This window comes from Salvelinus namaycush, chromosome 30 (assembly GCF_016432855.1).
Source record: "Salvelinus namaycush isolate Seneca chromosome 30, SaNama_1.0, whole genome shotgun sequence".
In the NCBI taxonomy this organism is placed as follows: domain Eukaryota; kingdom Metazoa; phylum Chordata; class Actinopteri; order Salmoniformes; family Salmonidae; genus Salvelinus; species Salvelinus namaycush.
Genome location: NC_052336.1, coordinates 20,444,520 through 20,464,142, shown reverse-complemented (window position 1 = coordinate 20,464,142; position 19,623 = coordinate 20,444,520). Strand labels below are relative to the sequence as shown.

The 19,623-nt window shown below is 43.3% G+C and overlaps 1 protein-coding gene across 1 annotated transcript in view; it reads right to left on the bottom strand.

Annotated features, from left to right (window-relative positions):
• The window catches only part of hcn4 (hyperpolarization activated cyclic nucleotide-gated potassium channel 4), an 88,414-nt gene extending 74,150 nt beyond the window's left edge, over positions 1-14,264 (bottom strand). Inside the window, exon 1 of the mRNA XM_038969734.1 lies at positions 13,582-14,264. Coding sequence (XP_038825662.1) covers positions 13,582-14,264 — 683 coding nt within the window. The remainder of the gene's footprint in view (positions 1-13,581) is intronic.
• Positions 14,265-19,623: the final 5,359 nt, after the last annotated feature.

Below are 19,623 nucleotides of genomic sequence, written 5' to 3'. Positions count from 1 at the left end.
GCAACCAGACACTTGACACATTTATGACATTGCTTATTCCAGTTACTAATGAGCTTGCACCCATTAAGAAAATGACTGTAAAAACTGTTAAATCCCTGTGGATTGATGAAGAATTTAAAAATGGTATGGTTGAGAGGGATGAGGCATAAGGAATGGCAAATAAGTCTGGCTGCACAACCGATTGGCGAACGTACTGCAAATTGAGAAATTATGTGCCTAAACTAGACTATGAAACAAAGATAAATTATATAAAGAATGACAGTAAAAAGCTATGGAGCACCTTAAATGACCATTTTGGGCAAAAAGACAAACTCAGCTCCATCATTCATTTAATCAGATGGCTCATGCATCACAAAACCCACTGATATTGTCAATTACTTTAATGATTTTTTCATTGGCAAGATTAGCAAACTTAGGGATGACATGCCAGCAACAGATGCTGACACTACACATCCAAGTATAACTGATCAAATGTTGAAAGACAAGCATCATTTTGAATTCCGTAAAGTGAGTGTGGAAGAGGTGAAAAAATTATTGTTGTCTATCAACAATGACAAGACACTGTGATCTGACAACTTGGATGGTAAATTATTGCCACTCCTATTTGCAAAAGTCATTCCGCTACCTAAGAATGCTGGCTCAAATAGCCAACCAATCAGCATGTTACCATCCCTAGGTAAACCTTTTGAAAAAATAGTGTTTGACCAGGCCCTACAGGCCCTAGTTTTGTCACACCTGGACTACTGTTCAGTCATGTGGTCACAAAGAGGGACTTTACAAATGGCTCAGAATAGGGCAGCAAGGCTGGCCCTTAAATGTACACGGAGAGCTAACATTAATGATATGCATGTCAATCACTCATGGCTCAAAGTGGAGGAGAGATTTACTTCATCACTACTTGTTTTTGTAAGAAGTGTTGACAAGCTGAATGCACCGAGCTGTCTGTTTAAACTATTAACACACAGCTCGGAGACCCATGCATACCCCACAAGACAAATGAGCAGCAAAAACAACATGTGACCATGCACAATGCTAACCCACTGGGCACACATTGGTTGAATCAGCGTTGTTTCCACGTCATTACAATGAAGTTACGTTGAATCAATGTGAATAGACGTTGAATTGACGTCTCCCGGTCGCGGACGGCTGCAACACAGCCCGGGATCAAACCCGGATCTGTAGTGACGCCTCGATCACTGTGATGCAGTGCCTTAGACCACTGCATCACTCAGGAGGTCCAGGCAATATACATTAATAGACCAATAACAAAGAGAGTTTGCCCTTCTCTCTGCCAATAACAATTAGTTATCAGGTTACATATCCCTCCTATTAGGCTCATGCAATGAGGCCCCTCTCTCAGACCACTCCCAGGCAGTCCTATCAAAATTCTTGCTTGAGAAATTTGTTTTTGCTGAGAAGCTATTATTCTTTTCGTATTTTTGTTTTTATTTTTGACCATTTCAATTGAAAAACAATTACAGTAAGGTACTTAATTGTTACCCAGATACGATTTGATATTGAGATAAAAGCGGCTGCATTGGTGTCATGCCCTGATCTGTTTCACCTGTCTTTGTGCTTATCTCCACCCCCCTCCAGGTGTCGACCATCTTCCTCATTATCCCCTGTGTATTTATACCTGTGTTCTCTGTTTGTCTGGTGCCAGTTCGTTTTGTTTCGTCAAGCCTACCAGCGTTTTTCCCTCTGTTCCTGTCTCTTGATTGTTCCTGGTTTTCCCAGTTTTGACCTTTTCTGCCCGCCTTAACCCTGCCTGCCGTCCTGTACCTTTGCCCCACTACTCAGGATTACCGACTTCTGCCTGACCTGACCCTGAGCCTGCCTGCCTGCCGTCCTGTACCTTTGCCCCACTTCTCTGGATTATCAACCCCTGCCTGCCGTCCTGTACCTTTGCCCCACTTCTCTGGATTATCAACCCCTGCCTGCCTTGCCCTGTCGTTTGCCTGCCCCTGTTGCTGTAATAAACATTGTAAATTCAACACAGTCAGTCTGCATTTGGATCTTACCTGAAACGTGATAGTACGAACTGGCCATGACTGACCCAGCAGACTTGGACCAGCTCCGCAATGCCATCTCCTCCCAAGGAGCCACCATTGATAGGCACAAGGAGTTGCTTCGCGGTCTGATGGAAGGGTTCCAGACCGTGGCTGAACGGCATGACCAAGCATTGGACACATTGCGGGAGCAATTCCGTGGGTTGTCTACTAGGCACCCTACCACGAAAATAACCTCCCAGCCCCTCAGTAACCCGGCTGGTAGCAGCACCGTAACCCCGGTTTCCCGGGAACCCCGCTTCGATGGAGACTCGGGCACCTGTAGGGCGTTTCTCGCTCAGTGTTCCCTCGTCATGGAGCTGCAGCCTTCCTCCTTCCCCTCGGACCGCTCGAAGATAGTGTACCTCATCACGCTTATGTCCGGGAGGGCCCTTGCCTGGGCTACAGCCATTTGGGAACAACAGTCGGCCGTATGCTTCAGTCTGGAGGGATTCGTGGAAGAGAAAAAAGTTTGAGGCTCCGGTGTCCGGGAGAGAGGCTGCCCGGAAGCTACTCCAGTTTCGGCAGGACTCCCTCAGTGTGGCAGACTATGCGGTGGATTTCCGTACGCTAGCAGCGGAGGGTGCCTGGAACCCGGAAGCGATGTTCGACCCGTTCCTGCACGGATTATCGTAGGAATTAAAGGACGAGCTTGCAGCCCGGGAACTACCGACGAATCTCAGCTCACTCATCGCCTTAACCATCCAGATCGATGAACGGCTACGGGAACGTAGGAGGGGGAAGAGGTCTGATTGTGGTCCCAATCACTCACTCAAGGATCCCATCCTGCATCTGACGAACTCCGGAAGTCCCCGGCGTCTACGTCCCCGAGAGGATCCGAGCTTACCTGAGATCCTCCATGAGCCTCCGAAGACTGCCGATTTGCCTCTTCCCGAGCCAATGCAGCTTGGCAGGATTAGGCTGTCTCCAGCCGAACGCATACGCAGACTTAACACCCAGAGTTGTCTGTATCGTGGTACTGCCGGTCATTATGTGTCTACCTGTCCCTTCAAGAGACTTAGCTCATTTGTAGGAATGAGTACTCTGGTGGGTCTTAAAGATAATTTTGCTTCTCCCTTTACTCGCCCCCCTCTTTATGTCACCCTGCTGTGGGGCGATCAGTTCCAAGTCTCTCCAGATACTCATCGACTCGGAGGCCGATATGAGCCTTATGGACGTTAAACTGGCGTCCGAGCTGGGCATCCCCACTCAACCCCTCTCCATTCCCATGGGTGTTAGAGCGCTGGACGGGCGCTCTATAGGCCGGGTCACCCACCATGCCACCCCCATCAACCTACGAGTGTCGGGGAACCACAGCGAGATGATCCAATTCCTGCTAATTGAGTCTCCGCAGGTTCCCGTGGTATTGGGATTCTCTTAGCTCCAGCGATACAATCCCTCTATTGACTGGTCTACTGGTGTCATTGTGGGCTTGAGCCAATTCTGCCACACTCATTGCTTGAAGTCAGCGCTGCCTGCCCCGGGACTTCTTCTTGAGGGCTTGGAAATTGCCCCGGACCTCTCTGCCATTCCTGCGGAGTACCAGGACCTCCGGGAGGGGTTCAGTAAGGCCCGGGCCACTTCGCTTCCGCAACACCGACCGGTACCCAAGAATGTCAAGCCTGATGTGCTGGCACGCCGCTATAGCCCTGCGGCTACACCTCCGGAAGCCGACACCATTCTACCCTGCTCCAAGATCATTACCTCCTCTGCTGTTTGTCCTCTGTTGCCTCATACCCTCCGTATACTTCCTACTTTTCATGTGTCTAGATGTAAACCCATGTCTCACAGCCCTTTGTCTCCTGTTTCCAGGCCCACCCCTCTCTCCGTCTCATCGACGGCCAACCGGCATACATGGTGAGGCGTCTCCTGTAGGTTCGACCTCGGGGCAGGGGATTCCAGTACCTGGTTGACTGGGAGGGTTATGGCCTGAAGGAGAGGTGTTGGGTCTCTGCAAGGGACATCCTGGACCGAGGCCTCATCTCTGAGTTCCAACGCCAGCACCCCACTCAACCATTTATGCGCCCAGGTAGGACGCCATGCGGCGTTGCCCTCTGTTCCTGTCTCTTGATTATTTTTACATTTTCTGCCCACCCTGAGCCAGCCTGCCATCCTGTACCTTTGCCCCACTTCTCTGGATTATCGACACCTGCTTGCCTTGACCTGTCATTTGCCTGCCCCGTTGCTGTAATAAACATTCTTACTTCGACACAGTCTGCATTTGGGTCTTACCTGAAACGTGATAATTGGACCGTTAGAAATTATCATGACACAAGGCGAGACCCAGATGCAGACACAGGAGGCAGATGGTTGGAGTCTTACAATATTTATTAATCCAATAGGGGAAGGCAAGAGAATGGTCGTGGACAGGCAAAAGGGTCAAAACCAGTCCAAAAGGTACCGAAGGGCAGGCAGAATCAAGGTCAGGCCAGGCAGGATGATCAGGCAGGCGGGAAAGAAGTCCAGAGTCAGGCAGGAGTCAAAACCGGGAGGACTAGCAAAAAGAGAATAGCAAAAGGAGTACGGGAAAAACACACTGGTTGACTTGACTAACATACAAGACGAACTGGCACAGAGAGACAGGAAACACAGGGATAAATACACTGGCCCAGAGAGACATGAAACACAGGGATAAATACACTGGCCCAGAGAGACAGGAAACACAGGGATAAATACACTGGCCCAGAGAGACAGGAAACACAGGGATAAATACACTGGCACAGAGAGACAGGAAACACAGGGATAAATACACTGGGGAAAACAAGCGACACCTGGAGGGGGTGGAGACAATAACGAGGACAGGTGAAACAGATCAGGATGTGACAGAAATATTATTAATTATATGTGTGTGTAATAATATTTCTCATAATATGTGTGTGTGCCTGCTTGCACATGCGGTGCATTAGTGGAATTGTGTCCATATACTGGTATTTTAATGCCACCTATTGTTTGTAATTGTGATTGGGTACATCGGTCTATGATATGGTGGGGCTGAGTTGAGCAGCGTCGGATGATATGAAATATTCGGCCATCGGAGGCTATCGCTTGTGTATCTTGGCTACATTTGTATTTAGGCCTACATTTGGTGAATATTTTTGTCAATTTCGGTTAATAGCCTATGTCACTCTGGTTGTTGAAGCTATCTGTTGTATGGTGAACTTGGGCTTCAGCAAGGTTTATTTGTGAGTAAATCTGGCTTTGATAATAGCTAGTGCCTCACCAGCCACCGACCTCCCCGCACGTCACTGATACACACAGTAATGTGTTCAGTAATGTGTTCAGTAATGTGTCACTGGAACCTGCAGCAATGGTAATTACTGCTTCAGCTGGCTTTGATGATTACAAATCAAACTTTTATTTCTTCAAGAAAGTTTGCTGTTAATTTCACAAGGCTGCCATCATGTCCCCAGATTAAGAAACATCACCACAATGATATCTGACTGTAATCCACATAGATTTTAGTCAGAAAATCTAGACTCCCTCTCCCTATCTCATGTGGGAATGCTAGTTCATTCTATATTCTCCTATCACAGGTCTTTTATCCAAATGGCCTGGGGATAGTTATGCCTAGCAGGCTGTAGAGCTCTAGGTCACCTAGATGTCACACACACACACACACACACACACACACACACACACACACACACACACACACACACACACACACACACACACACACACACACACACACACACACACACACACACACACACACACACACACACACACACAGGGCTTGAGACTTTCTCCTTCACTGTAGGGTGATGAATAGAGATAAAAATAACTTTTTCACATCACACAACACTGCCCCTGAAACGTTGAGATAACTGAAACTGACATATTTACCACTGGTCCGCGGAACAATAATCACAGACGTCTAGCGGCAGGAAAAACACATTTGATAGTGAAAAGTGTTAAAAGAAGAAAAAGTCGTGAATGGATCTGGGCTGTCTGGGGTTGTGAATCCACCTGGTGAGATTATAAATTGACGTTGCAGAGGACAGTGCAATGGGATGGACACACAACGAACCAACACAGTATTTGCCAGGTGACAAAAATACATTAAAAAAATTTATATCAATCAATATAATCTCACCCCCGCAGATTACCAACGCTATTGTTAATTTCTAATTAAATGACATAATAGGAAAAAAATACATTGACATACATACATTGACATACATATATACATATATTCTCAAATGAGGCGTGTTTGCTTTGCGTGTCACGGTCCCACAAGTGTACTGAGGTAACACGGTACATTTCAATCACTCTGCCGCCGTGCCACGTTGACTGGCAGCCCGCCCCCACGGCACGGCCCACCCTCAGCCTCTCCATCCCATCCTCCCTCCATTAAATAAATTGTGTTGTAATAATCTCCTGTGATGTGATGTGTGCTTCTAATATTGGTGGATGGACACGGCAGCAGCCTCTTTTGATTACCCCACTCTCAGGCTCGGCCAGACCCAGAGCTCTCGCTAATCCTGTGCTTTACCTTCACTAAATTAAAAAAGGGTGCAATGACTCCTCCCGCCGCACCCATTTCCCCACTATGGCATCCCCTACTCCATAGGCTATTAGCACTGTACTGTGGTGTGCCGTGCAGAGGAGAGGGGAGACATGCTCCATGGGGGCTGGCTGGGGGCCGGAGCCGGGGGCGACTCTCACTCTCAACACCCACCAATTGGGTTTGAGCAGTCAGTCCGAGCCTACGGCTGCATGTGGCCACCAAGCAGGGTGGAGAGACTGCATTATTTCCTCCCAGCTCATTTTCTATAAATCACCCAATGACAAGCTAGAGGTCCCGTAAGACCCAAACAAATCAATATGAAAACGCACCCTCAAATCAACTGTACTCAACCTGGCTGAACGTAGACAACACTGTCATCTGATCCCACCCCCTCCCTTTCTACCTGAGCTACGAGCAAGTCGAGAGAGAGCGATAAAGTGTGTGTGTGCGAGCGTGTGTGTCAGCAAGCAGAGGAACAGTACTAGAGCATTGCAGCCATGTATTAAACCTGTGTCATTTGTCATTCAAATGGAAATTTTCCGAGAGGTTTTATTACCCAGTCACTATAGTGTATTAGAAACAGTCTACTTTACATTGATTTAGCCTAAAGTTTTCTCAACCTATGAAACAATCAATGACTGAACAGGCAAAGCTGAATTTCTGTATGACAAGCTATTTGTTGTGCTTCCAACAGACACATTTATAAAGCACTGTCACAAGATCAATATGACGAGCCACCATACAAATACAGTTTTGCTTTCATTCAATGTGCAATCTTCATTTATGTACACAAAATAGAAAAGGTGGAGTCAGTTATACGACCTCATTCTGAATTGGGATACCATTATTGTTTGGATGAACCAAAAAGGGGATACAAACTGAAGCCTTTATACACACAGAATACTTGTCCAGACTGGAATACAAGGGACATTTCATATATTTACTTTTGAGCTGCTGAAACATTTGCATTTCCAGAGCAACAGTTTTGATTCAGCAGCAAGCATTCCCCTTTAGCTTCATAATGACAAGCACAACTCTTATCCCAGTTTTACAGGCTGATCGCTACACTACATTTCCAAACAGAGATGTATTTTAGAAACAGGATAATAACCCTGTCATGGGGAGCTAAAGCAAGCTGAACTAATGGGTGTTACAATATGCATTCAGAAGGAAGTATTTCTGCTAATGCACATTTGGACATAAAGGTGTTTCTTGGCCCTTGAAATGCATTCAACCTACAGTAATGTGCATTCTGTCTTCTAAATCTGCTCTACTTCTCTTTAATGTATTCCTCTGGAAAGGTAACAGGAGAAGGAACTAGAAGATGCCTTTTTAGAGGCCTTTTTTTACTGCCGAGTGAAATCTCTTTGGGGAGATGGTGATGGTTATGCAGGATGAATAAAACGCCAGTTGAGATGTGGGATTTGAAGGTTTGAACAGGGAATCTCCTGGCAGAGGGTGAGACGGAGGGAGGAAGTCGACTGATTGACAGACACAGCAGGCCAGGTTAACCCCCTCTTCTGATTGGGTTGGCAGCACTGTTTTATGCTTAATAGAGTCTTTAAAACCAAAATAAGCTTTCATGTTAAAAATCTTGTATTTTTCCAACTCCGTGGGGATACGGCAGTATTAAACAGTATACTACTACTGATGATGCATCGTTAAGGGTGCTGCTGAATTACAAGGTTATTAAAAGGTACTTAAAGATTGGAGAATAACGTTTTGCTGCCACATCATCCGTCATTAACCTTGCCAAATCTCTCACTGATTCACCCCATACAAAACACCAATCAATCACATCTGCTGCAGGCTGGTTGGCTGGCTGGCTGACTACATCACTTCCCCACAGGAAGGAAGAAGACTCATGTTCAGCAATGAGCAGAAATGAGGCTGTACAGCTTTGGCTCTGGAAATGAGCCTTTAGATTGGATTACGATGCCATTTTTAAGCCGTCTTTTCCCATCAGAAGATGTGCTGTGCTCCTCCTCTCCCTCTCAAAGTTATACAATAGTTGAGAAGAGAAAATATTGCTGAATTTCTGTAGTCATGACTGTGTGTGACTCCCAGTGACACTTTAATTTGTGCTTATAATGACAATATTAAATAGCAAAGGCTTTGGTGCAGCCAGGGAAATTGAAACTCAATCACAGAGTTCTGACTTCTCCAACCATGCCCATTACAAGATAATCCTTCATCTCCTTCTATACTTTAATTTCAGCCATGTGTTATTTCTGTCTCTGATTGTAGTCAATATGCCTGCCAGGGGCACTATTTTGTGTTTATTCTATGGCAACAACACAGAAACAAACACTTCCTCATTATCATAATCCTCCTCTTTTAAAGCTGCAATATGCAACTTTTTGGGTGACCTGACCAAATTCACATAGAAATGTGAGTTATAGATATGTCATTCTCTTTGAAAGCAAGTCTAAGAAGCAGTAGATCTGTTCTATGTTCGCTATTGCTATGCTTCCAGTTCTTAAGTTTTGTTTTTACATATTTTACTTTCGGTTTTGTACACCAGCTTCAAACAGATGAAAATACAATGTTTTTGGTTATGGTAAATATATTTCACAGCGATTTAGATGGTACAATGATTCTCCACGCAAACAAGAATTAATCCAATCTCTCACACAAGTCTGTAACTATACAACCTGTTAGTGGAGGGTGCTTAGTGGGATGACACTGCAAAAAAGTAGTTTGTTTGCTCAACTCATATACATTTAGACAGTTGCACTCATTAGCTAGTATCAAAAACCTGACCATAGGCAACACAGTGACTAGGGTCTGGTTTCAATGATGGACTCTTGGCATAGAGGAACTACGTCACTGCCTACATCGATAAGGGAAGACAAAAAATCTGCGGACACTCCCAATAAATCACGAGGCAGACATGCCAGAACGTCACGATTCAGAACCAAAGTTTGCAGTCAATACCTTTGCATCAACTACCTTAACTAAAACCAGTGCAAACTAGCCACTTGAGAAACGCACTCATTAAAAATAGCCTCTGTGATCTCCATCTTGCTAGCAACTATTTTGTATAGTTTATTTAAGGTGATAAAGTAGTAACGTAGGCAGTGACAGTTCCTCTATGCCAAAAGATTCCATCATTGAAACCAGACCCTAGTCACTGTGTTGCTTAGAGTCGGGTTTTCAAGACTACTCATTAGCAGAGTATTGTACTTCAATGGGGACACTTAAGCTTGCTGAAGCACAGAATGTTCATCGTGACCTATGTTAAGGGTAAAGGCATCAACTGGATGACTAAATTATAACGATAGCAGACCATTTAACAATGAGTCAGGACTGAAAGAGATTTTTAATTGCACAAGTGAGAGGAACGTCCCATATAATCAGTCAACTGATTTTATAGCGTGTAAACTGCTGTCAGCTAGCCGAAATGTTTCAAATATAATTACGCCGATATACAGTAATACCCTCCCACACACACTGAGCAGGGCAAGTGATTGACCTGATTCTCATGCCACTTGGCAGGCATGGCCACTGGACATTAGGATGTGTTGGATGCCAGGGGGAGTCAGAGACTGTAGATACCGAGGGAGTGGGTATAATAGAAATGGCAGACTTCTGTCTATAGAGTAACTCTCGTCTCACTTCTTTATAAGGGGAAAGAGTGGAGTTGGGAGTGTAGGTAATTATAGCAAGAGTGGGAGGCAATTGCAGGTGTGGGAGACAGAGGAGTGACTTTGGTGTAGGAGGTGCTAACTGTAGTGGTACAGGTGGGAGGGGTCACATTGGGAAAGGAGACGATGGCACTTGTGGTGGGAGAGAGGGGTAACAGTCAGGTAATTGATTGCAGCATCTGTGATCTAGCCCTGGCTGAATATCAATACTCCCCACTGAGAAAGAAATCATCCTATAACCTTGGTATGAAATGCGTAAACATAATCAGAATACTGACAATAAGACAAAAGGAATCCAGTGTTCCAATTGCTGAATACTGTGTACTATGAAGGTTACTCAACACTGTTGGAATATAACCCTGGATGAAACAAATCAAAAATGATGGTACAATAAATCGTATGATTCAACTCCCAACTTACACTGATATGCATTTCTACTACTATACACTGTCACTTGCACAGTGCACACACACACCCACACACAGACACATACACTTCTTGCAAAGGCAAAGCAAATTACATCCCATTTCTTTTCTTGGCAGCCTGAGCTAAGTAATCCAGGCATCTGAGAAATGTGCACCATCCTGTGATGTGAAGGCAGCAGAATGTCTGTGTAGATTCACAAGACCAATGGGGAAACAAGCAGATAAATCAGTCTGTTTTCCATGGAGAGCCTTCCTTTCCCTGAGCCCTTCTCTCTCTATCCACAGCCTCTCTATCTGCCTGCCTGACACTGCTGCCTGCCTGCTCCCTCTCTCCCTCTCTGGCCGCCAGCCTAGCCTGCCTGTAAACACTCGTCACGCAGACTTGTCTCTCACAAGCGAGACAAACCTGGTCTTGTTCTTGAAGCACTACTGTTATGACACACCTTCTGCTTGTGTGACAGGTGATGGGCTTGGATGAGGCATTACTGTATATCATTATATCAGTGTACAGTAGATGAACCAAAGACAAACTAGCTAGATCAAATCCAATGTCAAGGACAGGGAAAGATCTGTCGGGCAATTAGGCTTCTGCTATTGTCTTTCACAACACTATGATACATGTTTGCACTTAGCGTTTCATCTGGTAACAATAAAGGCATTAGCCAACATGTAATGTCAATAGCTGGAGGCTTTTATTTTAACTATATGATTAGAGATGGTCTATGTCAAGTTGACAATTCAGTGTCACCTCAAAAAAATAAGGTAAGCATGAGGTCAGAGGTCAACTTTTGAAAAGGTTTTCATGTGCCATTTCACTGTCCTTGAAACGCTGATACAGATCCCCAATATGGCAGCCAGAGACTAAATGTATAAATTACCTAAATGTTTTTGAACGTATCAGAATACTGGAAAGTATGATGACTAGGTAAGTTAAGATCACCTCTCAAATGTTGAATGAATTTGAGATAATTTGATTGAACTCATACATGAAAGAACAATAAGCATTCATGTATATTACTATCATTTGTTTCAAATTGTGTTCAACTGTAATATAGTTTAATATAGTATGATATTGTACAATATATATTTACTATTTAAATTATGCATAACAAATATTACAATTGCAATATCAAACTTTGTAGCTGGTTGCTGCGATACTGTAATCCACTTTTGGAGTAAAAACATTATTCCTTAATAAAATATTCCCTCCTAATCTATCCTATATTACATGCATGAGCTGAATGATTACAATCCACTACATAAATTAAACCTGTGTAAGAGGTTGTTATTAACTTAATTACATTATTGGGATTATAAAGATCACTGCATATTTTGAAAATGTGTGAAAATGCTTTATAAATGCAGGCTACATTCATATTGGTTTGGCTGTATATCATACTCTCTGTAGCTATGTTTCACCATAATGTTTCACCCTGATGTTTCACCATAATGTTTCACCATAATGTTTCACCATAATGTTTCACCATGATGTTTCACCATGATGCTTCACCATGATGTTTCACCATAATGTTTCACCATAATGTTTCACCATGATGTTTCACCATAATGTTTCACCATGATGTTTCACCATGATGTTTCACCATGATGTTTCACCCTGATGTTTCACCCTGATGTTTCACCATAATGTTTCACCATAATGTTTCACCATGATGCTTCACCATGATGTTTCACCATAATGTTTCACCATGATGTTTCACCATAATGTTTCACCATGATGTTTCACCATGATGTTTCACCATAATGTTTCACCATAATGTTTCACCATAATGTTTCACCATAATGTTTCACCATGATGCTTCACCATGATGCTTCACCATGATGTTTCACCATGATGTTTCACCATGATGTTTCACCATAATGTTTCACCATAATGTTTCACCCGTTCTCTGGATATACTTCAGAATTCACTGTATGGTTTTGGACATATGGCCAGTAGGCCCTTGACGTATAGCATCAATAATGGACAATGTCCATAATGCTAAGCAATCCTGTGCTTTACATTTGAAGCCATGCATCACATGCATGCATGCACTGTACTGTATAGCCAATGTCACAGTCAAGGGCAATACTTAATGAATAACAAGAGAATGTGGCTGCACTTCCATTTATACCTCATATGAAAACTTGAAGAATGATACTGGTAATTTATAGGTAGAACTGGTTCTGATAATTTTGAACACATGAAACCTGAAACCTTAAATACTAGTGTGTGTGTGTGTGTGTGGGGGGGGGGGGGGGGGGATTATTCAGTCATTAGCACATCACCTCACATAAAGCCAATAGAGTTGCTGTACATTGATTAGTGTTAAATCATTTCCCTGAATATAACTTGGATTTAATGAAAAAGAGAGAACATTACATTGGTGCACTTCGATTGATTCTGTTTTTTAAACTGAACAGACACCTTTGAGAACCATCTATGTGTGTGATGTTTGGCATGTTCCTGCCACACATTATTCTGATGCCACGTATATATTGGCCTACATTACATTTATTTGACTGTTTTGACTTTATCGTTCTATTTCCAATGTTGAATAGCTATATTATAGCTGATGTCTAATAAATACATTTAAAATGAAGAGTAAATATCATGGGATTATGTAATCCTCCGACGTGTAAATTATTTTTTATTTGTTTTCAATTCATTAAACAAATTGTTCCACACACATTTATGCACAGAATTAGGGCTAAACCAAATGTATCCTTTTATATCCGAGATGACTGCATTTTCTTATGCCATCATTAAATACCCTATCACTAATGCATTTGCCATTGTGCCTGATAGTGAGATAGTGAAATTATCAATTGAAAATAAAGTACCCATTTCATTTGCCTTGTAGGCTACGTGAGTGTGTATGAACGCATCCTGCCTACACTTCATCCGCGCATGACGCTCTGACGTCTGACCAGAGCGCAATAGAGTTAGTTACCTGAAATCACTGTAAGGGTGAATTATCCAAAATCCGGCGGATTTAACCCGCTCTTGTTCCCGTTCCACCGCCTTTTCGCTCCCAAACATCCTTAGGGAGAACTTGTTGACCCCCGGTTGCAGCATTGCCCCAAACTGCCTGTGTATGAATCCTGCCTGGTACAATCTCTCGTCGTCCGGCAAAATTTGATCAATGCCATCCAACTTTATGAACCCTGATTCCTGGTCAAGAGAAGCATGTTGGGCACCACCAGCACCACCCCCGCTGGCGCCTTGCGCACCCTGGTCCACCCCGCCGCCAATAGCTCCGGGGGGGCTCTCCTCGCTCGGGGTGACGTCCCCTTCCGTGATGAGGCGCCTCTGCTCCGCCGAGTCTGAGTCGTGCACATGCCGACTGGTGATGGAGGAGAGACTGCCACGAAATCTCCGACAATCTCCGTTTAAACTGGTCTTCGTTGGTCTTCCAATGTCCGTCTCCATGATCACCGTGTCTCCACTTCTGGTCTCCCCAATGCCTTTGAAGCTTCCTCTGGAGGTTGGTGACGGCAAGGGTTTCATCCTAATACTCTTCCTCCGGGTGTCCTTGTCGCCGTCTTCTCCTTCGCCCATAATAGAAGCTTTCTGTCCAATATGCTGTGGCAAACTGTAGAGCCTTTTACGCATGGAGGAGTGCAACCTGTCCATTATGACATTGAGACGGAACGAACAATTTCAAATGCAATAGATGTCCAGAATACGATGGTTATTGTTGAGAAGTATTGCCACGAACCTCACAGCTCCCTATCTGTGAGTGAGAGCGACCAGTCTGGAGCTAATCTCAAACCCTGAAAGCATTACACTGATACACATGACACGGGCGGCTGTGGCTCTTCTGGTGCAAATACAGGAAGAGGCTCCTCTCTCGATCATTACCTTACAGTTTAGATATGCCTTCTCTCGCTGCATTGACAGTCCGATTCACCATAACACTCATGGTAGGCACGTACGCTCAAACCGTGTGCGCACCAAGTGAGGGGAAAAAGCTGGTAGAAGCCACCTTAGCATGATATGTGAGGAACGTGCCGACTGACAGAGAGGAGACGAGGAGGTCATGAACAGCGTAAGGAGGGATGCTCTTTTCCTCCAGATTCGTGTCAGCTGCCTCTCAATAATAAACAATGCAATGCAATCACGCACCATAGGCTGCATCAGCAGCAGCATCCAAGGACCCGCTGACATCTATTGTCCCAAACGTTCTGGTAGGATGAATATTCATGAAGCTGATGGGTTGCCATAGGAGCCAACGTGGTTTTAGAGCATTTCGTATTACTCTGTAGTCTACATAAATCTGAGACACTCCATTTAGTATGATATGTTACCTTTCGTATGGTATGTATTAATTTGTGGATGTCCATCATCCATTTTGTATGATATGTTACAAATTACTATGATATGTTACGACTTGCAATTCATATAATATTTTACGAATTTGCAAAAGGGATATGTTACGAATTCCAATTTGTGGTGGCTAATGCTAGCTAGGTGGCTAACACTAGCTAGCATGAGGGGTTAGGGGTTAAGGTTAGGAGTTAGGTTAAAGTTAGGGTTCGGGGAAGGGTTAGCTAAAAGGGTTAAGGTTAGGGTTAGGTGAAGGGTTAGCTAAAAGCGTTATATTTAGGTGCAGGAGCTCCACAATACTTTTCATCTAATATTCTATAAGAGGAACAGGAGCTCAAGCAGTAGAACAGTTAAGGTGCCGGTACTCAGTGAGCTCTTGCCCAAGTCAAGCTAACCTGATCCACTTTTTTTTATACCTTTATTTAACTAGCCAAGTCAGTTAAGAACAAATTCTTATTTTTCAATGACGGCCTACCCCCAACCGCCCTATGGGCCTCCCAATCACAGTCAGATGTGATGCAGCCTGGATTCAAACCAGGGACTGCAGTGACGCCTCTTGCATTGAGATGCCTTAGACTGCTGCGCCACTTTGAGCCACCCCTTCACTTAACCCTAACCTTAAAACAGTATCGGTACCTATTTCAGTCCAAGTCAAGCACTGGTTAGCTAACATGCTAAGCAGTTAAAAAGTAGCGAAAAGTTGCTAAAATGCTGAAGTTTCCGTAATTAGACTTGAACACGCCGTTCGCATTATACATCCACCTCGACCAACCCCACTCCTTTAATTTTTTGCCATAAGTAACCTTCTATCTTATGTAACCATGTAGCATATCATAGTAATATGTCTAGTCTATGAGAGCAGTCTGTAGGAGCGAGAACTGCAAATAAGCAAAGCTCTCCCCAATTCTTGAATAGCTATCGTGTCCTTTTAAAGTTACAGTTGAAGTCGGAAGTTTACACACACCTTAGCCAAATACATTTAAACTCAGTTTTTCACAATTCCTTACATTTCATTATAGTAAAAATTCCCTGTCTTAGGTCAGTTAGGATCACCACTTTATTTTAAGAATGTGAAATGTCAGAATAATAGTAGTGAGAATGATTTATTTCAGCTTTTATTTCTTTCACCACATTCCCAATTGGTCAGAAGTTTAAAATCACTCAATTAGTATTTGATAGCATTGCCTTTAAATTGTTTAACTTGGGTCAAACGTTTTGGGTAGCCTTCCACAAGCTTCCCACAATACGTTGGGTGAATTTTGGCTCATTCCTCCAGACAGAGCTGGTGTAACAGAGTCAGGTTTGTAGGCCTCCTTGCTCGCACATGCTTTTTACGTTCTGCCCACAAATTTTCGATAAGGTTGAGGTCAGGGCTTTGTGATGGCCACTCCAATACCTTGACTTTGTTGTCCTTAAGCCATTTTGCCACATCTTTGGAAGTATGCTTGGGGTCATTGTCCATTTGGAAGACTCATTTGCGACCAAGCTTTAACTTCTTGACTGATGTCTTGAGATGTTGCTTTAATATATCCACATAATTCTCCTGCCTCATGAGGCCATCTATTTTGTGAAGTGCACCAGTCCCTCCTGCAGCAAAGCACCCCCATAACATGATGCTGCCACCTACATGCTTCACAGTTGGGATGGTGTTCTTCGGCTTGCAAGCCTCCCCCTTTTTCCTCCAAACATAACAATGGTCATTATGGCCAAACAGTTCTATTTCTGTTTCATCAGACCAGAGGACATTTCTCCAAAAACTACGATCTTTGTCCCCATGTGCAGTTGCAAACAGGTCTGGCTTTTTTATGGCGGTTTTGGAGCACTGGCTTCTTCCTTGCTGAGCGGCCTTTCAGGTTATGTCGATATAGTACTCGTTTTACTGTGGATATAGATACTTTTGTACCTGTTTCCTCCAGCATCTTCACATGGTCCTTTGCTGTTGCTCTGGGATTGATTTGCACTTTTCACACCAAAGTACGTTCATCTCTAGGAGACAGAACGCGTCTCCTTCCTGAGCGGTATGACGGCAACGTGGTCCCATGGTGTTTATACTTGCGTACTATTGTTTGTACAGATGAACGTGAGACCTTCAGGCATTTGGAAATTGCTCCAAAGGATGAACCAGACTTGTGGAGATCTACCATTTTTTTCTGAGGTCTTGGCTGATTTCATTTGATTTTCCCATGATGTCAAGCAAAGAGGCACTGAGTTTGTAGGTAGGCCTTGAAATACATCCACAGGTACACCTCCAATTGACTCAAATGATGCCAATTAGCCTGTCTAAAGCCATGACATCATTTTCTGGAATTTTCCAAGCTGTTTAAAGGCACAGTCAACTTAGTGTATGTAAACTTCTGACCCACTGGAATTGTGATAGTGTGAATTATAAGTGAAATAATCTGTCTGTAAACAATTTTTGGAAAATGTACTTGTGTCATGCACAAAGTAGATGTCCTAACCAACTTGCCAAAACTATAGTTTGTTTTAACAAGAAATTTGTGGAGTGGTTGAAAAATGAGTTTTAATGACTCCAACCTAAGTGTATGCAAACTTCCGACTTCAACTGTATATCCCCTCGGGATTGTTTTATGCCAGCCCAGGCTATGCATGTCCAAAGGTGATACTTACGCTACTATACCATTCTTCATGCTTTTGTTCATCAGGTTGTAGGATATACAGACAGCCGCTGTGGTAGAATGATCAGCTGGTAAGGGAAACTGCTGCACTAATTTAATGCCATACAGGTGATTTATCAAGATAACTTTCACAAACCAAACATGTCCACGTTTTTTCAAAATGTATATGAAATATACATGGTTAAAGGGTTATAGAAATGTATTTTTTGTCTATTTTGCTCAACTTTAACAATGCCTACATGATGCAAATGAAATCAACAAAATGAATGTTCAAAAAGGATATAGGCTGTGGTAAGCTATCTCATGAATTGATATAATGTATCCAAGTGAGCAGACACCTAAAGCAATTGATTCATGAATGGTTCACGCCTGATGCCCTCAATTGCCCTTCGTGGCCGCTCCCATACCCAATAATTCTGAATTTCTTTGTGGTATACAGGTAGATCAGAAAAGCCACATCCCTGATTGGCAGATGAGTGGCAACCCTGATTAGAAGCACCTGCTGCTCACCGGTTTTTCCCTACCAATACTGTTTTGAATTTAAAAAAATGTACCTACACACTGAAGAAGACTGCAAGCCGAAACGTCTGTGTACGCTATCCCTGATACAGTAAAAATAATAAATAAACCTAAAAATGAAGTAAGCGTTATGTGACATCTTTTTCAGTGCGGACCCATTATACCGTCTGTTAGCCTATAGCCTAATGATATAGCCTAATGATGTAATGCAGGAAATGGAAAAATTGTATTTGAGGTTTAAAAAGGCTTATGAAGTTTGTAATTTCCATCTTGAAATTTCAGACTTGATTTTCCCTTATGAAAAATGTATTAAACCCTACAAAAAATGTAATTTCATTGTAATCCACATATAATTCACATTTCCTGTTGCTGCAGGATTATTTTCCTGATGTAGCAAACATGGCTCAAATTAAGATCCTACATCTGTACACTACACTGACCACGTTCACATGCACACCAATATCCCGTTATTATTCGGGATACTCAAGTATTCATTTTTTTAGTTGACACATAAACATCATATTCCGTTTACAATAACCCGAAAAATCTTGTATCCCGGGTATGAGAAACTCGGATAAGATGCCTGGGATATGCAGATCTTAGACGGGATACTGAGGCATGTAAACATCTTATCCCCTTTACTGATGTTTTTCGCAGTCTGTGCAGGCTCAGTTTCACATATCATGGTGTAGTGTGATGATGTTTACATCTGATTGTCAAACAAATCACTTCAAATAATAATTATTTATTTTGCTGATACACCGCATTGGACCTTATAGCCTACTGGCTACTTTCACCCCTAATTTAGACATGTTTCTGCTTATAATTTCCAACATTTGGTAGGCCATATTATAATTTCAGACATTTTGTTCGACATTTGGTATGTCAACTATAGTTAAGATACATGCAGCTTCTCTTCTGTCATAACTTGTTGCCCCAGAAGACTAAATAAAGTAGTGCTCAGCAAAATAATGTCTTACATCGATAGAATGAATGCATTAGTAATCTAGGTAACAATGGTAAAGTTGTCTGTTTTGTTTAGGGACCGGGAAGAAAACGCAATAACTCCAAAACAGTGGAAAGATTGGTCCTGTGCAAAATATCCAAATGTCATCAGTTTGACCGGTTTTAAGGAAATGAAAAGCTTCATTTCCTTAAAAAGAAACAAGTTTCTGATAAGACTTCAGTTCGTCTTGGGTGCATATTTTATGTGGTTGAAAATCAGTGAAGGCTCCTCAGAGGAGGAAGGGGAGGACCATCCTCCTCAGTGAATTTCATAAAAATAAATATAGTGCCTCCTGAGTGGTCTAAGGTCTATGCCACTAGAGATCCTGGTTTGAGTCCAGGCTCTGTCGCAGCGGGCCGCGACCGGGAGACCCATGGGGCAGTGCACAATTGGCCCAGCGTTGTCTATGTTAGGGGAGGGTTTGGCCGACAGGGATGTTCTTGTCCCATCGCGCACTAGCGCCTCCTGTGGCGGGCCAGGCGCAATGCACGCTGACACAATCGAC